At 31.2% G+C, this 10,358-nt stretch overlaps 1 protein-coding gene across 6 annotated transcripts in view; it reads left to right on the top strand.

The window, feature by feature from the left end:
- The first annotated feature begins 2,134 nt into the window (after positions 1-2,134).
- LOC115237067 (maltase A2-like) overlaps positions 2,135-10,358 on the top strand; it is a 22,617-nt gene continuing 14,393 nt past the window's right edge. The window contains exons 1-4 of one of the 6 annotated variants that reach the window (XM_029809888.1): positions 2,179-2,494; positions 2,582-2,633; positions 8,284-8,387; positions 8,771-8,978. In XM_029809888.1, coding sequence (XP_029665748.1) covers positions 8,286-8,387; positions 8,771-8,978 — 310 coding nt within the window. In that variant the 5' untranslated portion in view covers positions 2,179-2,494; positions 2,582-2,633; positions 8,284-8,285. Of the gene's footprint in view, positions 2,634-7,038; positions 7,095-8,283; positions 8,388-8,770; positions 8,979-10,358 lie in introns of those variants that run through there. The other 5 variants (XM_029809889.1, XM_029809887.1, XM_029809886.1 and 2 more) reach the window with 5 other exon arrangements.

The following is a 10,358-nucleotide window of genomic DNA, read 5'->3' as shown; positions in this document are numbered from 1 at the left end:
ATTTTCAGCATCACATTTAATTATACTATAACCTGATACGTTCACTTCACTGTCTTCAATTTCAGCAGTCAATCTAGTCTCTGATAACGCTATGAATGCCGGATTTATTTTCTTCATAATCTGATGCTGTATCTCGTCTCTGTGCGCCATCAAACTTTGCGTATTTGTATACAATATTATTTCCGCTTCCTTCTGTAGTTGCTATTTAGCATCCTCCCAGCCGGCTCTCAGTGGGAGAGAGAGCGAGAGAGATGGGAAGAGAGAGAGAGAGAGAGAGAAAGAGAGAGAGAGAGAGAAATATGACATAAAATATTTTAAGGGTACGATTTTAGTAACTTTTTCGTACTTCGTAAATTTATATACTTGAGAAATGCATGCTAAAAAATGTGTAATCTTTTGTTTTTAATAAATTAGTTTATTTATCCGTTTTTCTCCATTCTCTTTAGCGATGCTCGGTTCTGATATTTACAATTTGTTATTATTTATACTTATTATTAATAAATTATATAGGATGTTGGGTAACTATTTGATGTTTTTAACAAATTAAGATAAAAAAATTTTCTTTTGCACCGATTTACTTTCGTAGTTCACGCTCGTTAGTAAAACCCATAGACAGAAAATATAGAGACTGAGACTCGTGGTTTAGGCGAGAGGAGTGAAGCCACTGCGGGACGGTGCGACAAGGTAAACTGTGCCTAAATTTGATTGGCTGTTATATTGCGCAAGTTCACGTCAGATATTCGTGTCGTTGGCGGCTATCAAACATATAATTATCACACATATTTTGACATTTTTATTTCTGACTTTCTTTAACATATAGACAAATACTGTCAAAATATGTGTGACAATTATATGTCTGACAGAAGCCAACGGCACGAATATCATTGACGTGAACTTACGCAATATAACAGCCAATCAAATTTAGGCACAATTTACCTCGTCGCACCATCCCGCAGTGGCTTCCCTACCGCAATGATATGCTCGGTCCCTATATTTCTATGTCTATGGTAAAACCGCATAGAAAACCGCTTCAGTTAAACTGCTTCGATTAATATTGCCTTTTCGAACTTTGTCGCTCGCGCCGCTTGCGTCGTATTTAGTCTTTCGTGAGAGATTCGAAATCACAACTTATTGTTGATAATTGTATACATTTGTGAATGTTAATATTAAAAACATAAAAACCAAAAAAAGATAACTGTATAACGTTACTGCTCGTGCTCGTTATTAACTGTCGTGCTCGTCTAGACTTTGTTCCGTGCGGCCGCCGCAGGTTTGCGATCCTCTCGAACATTTTTCTGGTAAAAGTATAGTATAAATAATTTTTTGCACATTGTAAATATATTATGATTACATTTTAAATATTATATCGTATGAACATCTTTGCTTATCGATTTATACTGGTATACATATATTTGTTTGAATATTTTTAATAATATTTTTTCATTAAAGATTTTTAATAAAATTTTTGTTATACAAAGTGTTCCTAAAAGCATATGCGAAAAATATCGGGAGGTGATTTCTTGGGTAATTTCTTGAAGAAAATTTCATTTACACTAATGACTAAACGGCACAGTTTTCGAGATATAGGGTGTTAAAGTTTTAAAAATATTGAGTTAAAGAGCAGTCTCACTGCCGTATTGTAATATCCCAGAATTGAATCTCCCTTGGATTTTTTCTCTGGGATCATCTTAAATCCTTAATTTATATCACCCTAATTGAAAGATTGATGACCCTATTGAAGATTAAGGATAATTGCATAATTGCGAAATAATTCGTAATATACCTGGTATTTTTGAATGTATTCGCCAATCAATGAGAAGGAAAATGGATTATGTATGTATATGTACATATCAGGGGGGGGGGGGGAGCTGGAGGTGATCATTTCCAACAATTCCTATAATTTTGTTTAATTTTGTTTTTGTCAAAATATGTTTTGAAATCTTATTTTTTTTAAACCTTAAATATCTTGTAACTTGAAAATTATGCCATTTGGAACATTGGTATACATTCATGAACTTTTTTCAAGAAATTATCCAAACAATCATCCTCTAAAATTTTTTGCACATGTTTAGGAACACCCCGTATGTACTCTGAGTTGGTGCTGTCGTTGTGCTAGATGTAAATGATGCGTGACACATCGCACGCGCGTGCCGCATCGCTGTTAAAGCGCAGAATCGCAGAGAATGAGGCGTCAGGCGTCAGTCGTCTGGACGGATGGACCGGCCAGTCAGCGGAGGAACACGAAAAACGATATTGCATCGCTAAATATAATATAGTGAGGTACGCGGTTCTACTATCTCCTACGGTTATAAGAGGCAGTATAACGGCGATGGCGGTGGTCATCATTTGAGATATCCACATTGTTGTCCTCGTCGCCTTAATCAATAATCATTTATGCGAATATAACTGCTGTGTCTCTTGCGAAGGCCGATTGTGGAAAACGGGGTGGTCAATGTGTTACAGGCATACACACAAGAGCATATTCGTAACTAAGGTATCTAATAATATAAGTGAGATATCTAAGTAAGATATCTAACAATAAGTGTCTCTTGGTTTTGGGGTTACGATATTTTTGACGAAGCTTCTTCACTCAGTCGATTTTGCCGATAGTCGTCATTACTATTGAGACATAGGTACGAATCTCATTTTCTTTAAAAAAATGTTTATATATAAAATCTATGAAGCTTAATCTGTATTAAAAAAAAAACTGAACATCATGTGTTAGCATTAGCCCGCCCTGCTTAAAATGTTTGATAGAAAATGATTAGATGTGATAAAAATGGATAGAATTTCTACGTTGATTTATATCACGAAGTTGCACAACATAGGCTTTCTATGTATTTTAATCATATTTTATGATACTATTCTTTTCAATCATATAGAATATGTGAATGTTTGTATAATAAGTTGATGTTTCTCAATCATAGGGAATATTGCATCACATATTTATTATTATTTTATGATAAACTGCTTATAATCTTTGTTTCATAACAACCCTGCTTATAAAATAATGGTTACAAAATGGGTCTGATAAAAATTGAATATCTATGTAGTTTAATCATATTTTATGATACTATATATAATATATGATACAATACACTTACGAAATTTCATAAATCAGTTGTGAAATAAGGGATTCAAAATCACCATAGGATATGATAGACAAATTTTCATTTTGTATCCAACATTTTAAGCAGGAGGTATGTAAATATTCTTATTATATTTTAAACTTCAGCTTCTAAAAATAAATATTCAAGATTAAAAAATTTTGGTTTTTTTTACAATTAATAATTAATAGATATAATTAATTATTAATTTATAAATATTAATAATTTTTAAATTAAGAAAAGTTTAATAAACAATCTTTATAGTTTTAACCTTTTTAATTTATTTTAATATAGTTCGTGTGAGTATTTGATAGAAAATATTAATGTTTAAAAATATTTAAAAAATAAAATATATGTGAATAGATTAATTAATGTAATAAAACCAAATTACATCTTTTAATCACATATGTTTGAATTCGATTTATTAAACGAGTTTTTTATAGCTATAGGCTGCGGTCAGGAAGACGCTAAAAATACTTCGAAGTGTTTGATTGACCAATCAGGACAAAAAGAGTAAAGATTTCTTTATTCTGATTGGTTAATGCAATGCTTCGAAGCATCTCTAGTGTCTTCCCGACCGCAGCTATAGTCATATGTTCCTAAGTTTTATTTTTCAGCATTTTATTTTTAAAGACCAGAAAATTATTTCTTTTTAATTTACCTAGGCTGTTTTAAGTTTCATAATTCTTTTCGCTACGTTACGTATTCTGTTTTATTGATATTGTTTTATTAATATATATACAATTATAATATTGCTAAGCAGTTTCTCAGATTACAAAAAGCTCCATCCAAGATTACGAAATCATGAAAATATATTTTAAACAAAAGATAATTGCAAACCAAAAGTAAGTAGTTAAGAAAAGAGAAAGAGAGAGATAATATAAATAAAAATTTACCTTTTCAAAAAAAGATAAAAAGGCACGCGTCAAGTTCACGCGTCCGCTTAAAACATTGTTGTACAAAAAATATTTTATTTAATATACATATATTTAGCCATTCAAAAAAATGTTGTACAAGAAAAATATTATAATGTATATACTTTAATGTATATCTTATTGGTTAAATCTTTATTGCTTTTTCTACAAAAGTAATGGTATCACAAAATTGCGTCAATTGAGAATAAAAATTATGCATAGCATAAAATTTAATTGATTTTTGCATTATTATGCTTTAATATCGAAATTTCGTTTTACTAAATAAAGTGCAATACGATTGTGTATTTGTGTATATGCATTTTAATATAATTATAAAATTAACAAAAGATATATATATTCTTTAATGAAAAACTTTTCAAGTCGTAATATGTATCAATAAATATGATTTGATTAAAGTAATTAAAAGTAATAAAATTTAATGCAAAAAATTGTCACTACTGTGTGAATTATTTTTTCATATTTTAATTTGTATTTTAATTTTATATTTTAAAGTAAAGAGATATACATATGTAAGAAGCAAAAAGAAGCAAAAAGATTGAATAAGAGACAAATAAGAACCGAAACGAGGGGAGAGGGGGGGAAGGAGAGAGAGAAAGAGAGGGGGATAACGCGAATCGGTGAAGCCATTTGATCTCCGAGCGGGGCCAAATGGGTGGTCGGGGGTTGCGGAGGGGAGGAGGGGAGAGGGGGGGAAGGAGAGAGAGAGAGAGAGAGAGAGAGAGAGAGAGAGAGAGAGAGAGAGAGAGAGAGAGAGAGAGAGAGAGAGCGAAAGGGAGAGGGAGAGAGAAATAAGCGCAAAAAATTTGATATATTAAACTTAAGTATATGTACATATTAAGAATGATTCAAATAGCCGGTTCATTTTTGGACCATTTTATCAAATAAACAATAAATAAAAAGAAAAGCGCAAGATTACATAATGTAAGATCGTAATCAGTCAAATATATATATCTAAAGATGTTCAGTAAAATACGCAATGTGAGTCAAAATATAATTTATTCTCTCGATATAAAGTAATGAACTCTCTAAGGAAAGAAATGTGTGAATGTGTGCAAAAATTGTAAAGCTTGAAAATGATTTAAAAAATCAGAAACGCAAGGAGGCAATTCTCTCTCTCGTTTTTTCTCTTTCTTGGTTTCTTTTTTTCTCGCTCTTTCTTGTTTTGTTTCTCGCTTTTTGAACTTTTTTACTTTCCCTCTACTTCCCAGGAAAAAAAGTCTATATGCAGGGTACTAAATTTCAAACGTAACAGGCCGAATATCTCAATAACTAAAGGAAATATTGAGGTCCGGTTTTTTTTTGACGCGTCCATCCAAAATCAAATTCTTTTTATCAAAATTTGTTCGCCTCGTAACAATAAAACCTAAAAAAAACCGGACCTCGATATTTCATTTGGTTATCGAGATATTCGGCCTGTTACATTTGAAATTTAGCACCCTGTATAATTATATATAAAATATATCTATTTATGTGTTTTCTTTCTCTTATATGATCTCTATCCGTATATACAAAAAAAGAATAATTCAAAAATTGTGTTTTTTTTTATAAAGATAAATTTGGAAAAGGGAGAGAAAAAGTTATATATAATATATTATATATAAATTAATGTTGATTTTCTCATCAAAGGCCATTGCAGATAAATAAATTTTAATCGTAACTGTAAAATCGTAAGCAAACCGATCAATCACAATGAAACATTTTTATTACGTTAAATTGAATGCTAAATTTTGGTCGATTTGCTTATGGCTTTATGATTACGACAAAATTTTTCACATGTGCAATGGTCTTTACTATCCTATTTGTTATATAATTATTATTATCAGCGATGCCAATGCAATGCGACAGAAACGAGAAACATTTTGTCGCCGACAACTAAGTAAGAGGACGGAATTCACATTTCTTAATCGTAAATTTTTCTGTTTTGGACTGTTTACATTGTAATAACTCCGTTTATAAGGCACGTTAAACGAAAATACTTTTTTGATATAATTGAGACCCAAACTATTTAAGCCCAATTAAGCCTATTAAGAATTCGATCGGTTACTGAGAATCCGAAATTGAGGTATTCGCAACTGGACGGCTCGCGTGTAGATACACACTCCGCCTTGCTATTGTTGCGCGTGACTTTTTTTGCTGCGTGTGACTTGGTGCAAGACACTATCGTGTCTAATTTTTTAATTGTTTACTTTTGACTTAAAATCGCTTGCTCATGTATCTCGGTTTTCAATGTCAATCTTACGATTGCAGATTTGTATGTTGCTTATTATCGTCTACATTTTGTTAAATAAAGCTAATTCGAATAAGAGAAGAAATTTTAAATGTATTTAATTCGTAATATTTTATGAGATGTATTTTTGATCGATTTGTTTACGGTTTTATGGTTACGATAAAATATTACAAAATACTATATGGCAAAAGACTATATAGCAGAAAGAACATCAAAGTTATTAAAGTTTTTCCAGCGAATTAAGATTTGTCTCATTATACAACATTCACAATATTATTAACCCTGATTAGTAATTAAGATTTAAGGTAAGATTAAGAGTTAAGGTAGTTGTTTCGCAATTCGCAATTAACAAGAAAAATTATAAATTTAACGATACGTTAATAAATGTGGCATCTACATGTTTGTACAATTTAAAAGCAGTTGACCGTCCTGAACGCGAGATAATCGTTATCAAAAATTGCACTTTTTACATGTATCGCATACATGAAGCATACAAAAATCTCGTATTTTGAATTTTAATAATTAGAACGAACAAGAAAGTGATGAAAAATATAGTAGAATATATAGTAGAAGGACACTTTAGGAATACTAGTAAAAAAATTGAAATTATTGACCGTTTAGTTTTAGAAATACAATAATAAAAAGACCTCGATTTTCACGATTATTCAACGGAACCGAAAGTTAAACAAAGACAGATGATGCTCACGAACGTTGCGGGCATTGACTTGGCAATAGCGTACAGAATGTTCAGAGCGACTGGAGACGATGAGTGGTGACGACTTGGCAACAGCGAAATGTCCAAGAGTTTTCAGTTGGTAACTATAGGTAGTCGAATGTTTTAACGTTGATTCAGAGTATAAAATTTTGGATTGTACTGTCGCGAGACAACTACCTTAAGTAAATAATACTGTTATTTTTATATAAAGCAAAAAAAAAGTTAAAAAATCAGAAATATAAAAATAAATTAAAAAATAACACACACACACACACACACAAAACATTTTCGGTAAATATTTAGATTAACGTACCCACCTCCAATGACTTTGACCTTGACATATGTTGTCAAGGTCACTGTCCTGAATAACATCCAAGAGGTTTCAGCCGTCGCTCGTTATTTATTAAAAAGTTATTAACAAAAGAATTTAAATGAAATGTACGTAATTTTCAAACAAGGTGTATATAAGAATAGTGAGTTTGTATGTTGACCTACTGTAAGACTTCTCAATATTTATTATGAAAGTCGAAAACCCATGTGGAACAGAACAATTACAAATTTCGTTTTGGACCGAAGCAACTATTTTCTGCTTTAACAAAAAGACTCTTCAATATATCAACGATTTATTCCTTTAGATAACTTTTCTTTGTTTATACATGTACTATTTCCACATTTGAATACTTAAAATAACTGTTATATTTCTCAAACTTTTTTTGTTAATAACTTTTTAACGAACAACGAGCGACGGCTAAAACCTCTTGGATGTTACTCAGGACAGTGACCTTGACAACATATGTCAAGGTCAAAGTCATTGGAGGTGGGTACGTTAATCTAAATATTTACCACATTTTCTATTAATGTACATATAATCTGCATAGAATATTACTATCCAAACATATTTTATAATAATATATATATACAGGGTGGCCCACCGAAAACGAAACAGGCATGCTTTTAGCATTTAACCTCATTTGTTCGAAAAACGCTCGAACAAGTCAATTTTATTTGCAAGGGGGACATGTTAATTGGCTATTTCTGTTCACTTAACTTCAACCCCAAAAGAGGGGTTAATTTCACTCTAAAAATTTTGCCAAAAAATACGCCTGTTTCGTTTTCGGTGGTCCAGTCTGTATATATATTAATTATTATTATGAAAATGTTATACATAATATACATGAGAGCAAGTACAATATGTATGTATGTGAGTGTATATGTTGTGCGTGTATTATTGTATACAGATTCATGCCCTTCTTTGAAAAAATTATATGAATAGATATTCAAATGTAATATTTGTAACAGAGATGAGTATTCAGAAGTCTGAAGATCTCTTGTCAGTAGTTATATCAGCTGAACTTTCACCGTCTTCGAATTCACAAGAAATGTTTATAAATCAAGATCAACAGGTATGTTTATTATTATAATTCAATTTTTATGTACCCTATGTTTATTCATCTGAATTATCACAGTCTATCATATACATACATGTAGAAGAGAGAGACAAAATACAGATTTTTCTATGAATGTAAAAACAACTTTTTCTTAACAGAAGTTTGATCAATTTTTTATTAATCTGATACAGTTATTATAAATATTTTGCATCAATTAACATGCATAATATTTAGAAAAATGCAATAATAAAGATATTGCATTTATAAAGACATCATGATACAAAAAGTACATTGTTTCGCGATTTATAAAAACTATATCAGAGAAAAACAAATAGCATATTCTATAAAAGGTTTGTTCCGAGAATTTTCTTGCATATATATATTTATTTTTTTAATAGGATGAAGAAGCATCTGATTGTCCTTTATTAACACCTAGTCCACCACCTATACAAATGGATAAAACTCCACAATTGACGCCAATATTCAATGCTCTGGAAAGCGCTTCATTAGAGATGATATCCGCACCAACGCTTGAGAATATTAATACGGAAGATGGACTTAACTTCATGAATATAGTGAATAGTTCGAGTAAACCTTTAAACGATGGTATGTTTTTCTTAACTATTTTAATGTATGCACATTCAGCATATTTAAACGTATAACAAATTCTTAATCTTCAATAATGTTATTTATTATGTATTTATCACTATTTATATGCTTCTTATTATTCTTCTTTTTTCATATTTTTTTATTATCCTGGAGAAGAAGTCCATATATAACCAAATAGAAAAAATTTGAGGAAATCTGAAAAAATTGCTATACGTGTAAATGTAAATTTATATACAATTATATATGTGGGCAATTTTTTCCGCTCTTCATATTTCTTCATATACCACTTTTTCCAAAAAACAATGCGAAACTTTCTTTAAAAATTATTTTTCAATTATTTTTCTTATTATTTTTTTTTTCTGTACGTACATACAAAGAGTATGTATAAAAGAAAGAAAACATATATGGACATATTTTATATAACGTGTTTTAAGTGGCTCATTAAGTAGCAATATGATAGTGTGACTTTAAATAGCATTGTTAAGGTCGCGTAAAAATCACTTTACGTAATACTAATGCTGGCAGTACTGTATCTTTGAAGCCTTATAACTCGGAAAATACTTAATGGAAAGGAACTTTATTATAGTATTTTGAAAAGTTCTTAAGGTAAGCTACAAGAATATGCAATCAAAAATGGGGATCCCCATTTAAAAATTTCATAATGATTTTGATGTAATTTTAACAATGCTATTTAAAGTCATATTAACATTGCTACTTAATGTGCCACTTAAAATCCTACAACTTTTATTTGAAATATTTTTCTCAAAAATGCTTTATTTTCGAGATATTTGACCGTTCCGGGACTTTTGGGACATCCGGTATAATTATACAGGGTTTCCGACAAGTAAGTGACCAAACGAAAGATGGTGGTAGATTGGGTCAAACTGAGTCGAAAAGTCCTGAACCATTTTTTTTATAACGCTTAATAAAGGAATTATTATTGAGTAAAATCTGGTCAATCAGCGCCAACCTTTAGCCGGGCGCACGTCGATGAGCCGCACGCCGTGAAGTGTGCGCTGCCGCATACTACCAGGCGCTCGATTCTTGAATTCATTCGCAAGAGAAACGTATGCGCACATTCTGCTCTTACAGAAAAATTGCAAGTTGATTGGCTATTGCATGGCTTTTAGCCAATCAACTTGTAGATTTCTCATAAGAATGGAATTTGCGCATACGTTTCTCTTGCGAATGAATTCAAGAATTGGGCCCCTGGCGTGTTGAGTCCTATGTAGACTGGCCTTAATACACTGTGTCGTCTTTGTACCTTGCTGGAAAACGCCCATAGTATACCAGTATACCTAGGCTGCGTTCCAAAATCAGGGTGCCATTACATGAAGCGCGGAAACGCGGATTAGCGTAACGCGGAACGAGAAGGGA

This window comes from Formica exsecta, unplaced genomic scaffold (genome assembly GCF_003651465.1).
Source record: "Formica exsecta isolate Colony F162 unplaced genomic scaffold, ASM365146v1 scaffold270, whole genome shotgun sequence".
Lineage (NCBI taxonomy): Eukaryota > Metazoa > Arthropoda > Insecta > Hymenoptera > Formicidae > Formica > Formica exsecta.
This window is presented reverse-complemented; position numbering and strand designations above follow the sequence as displayed.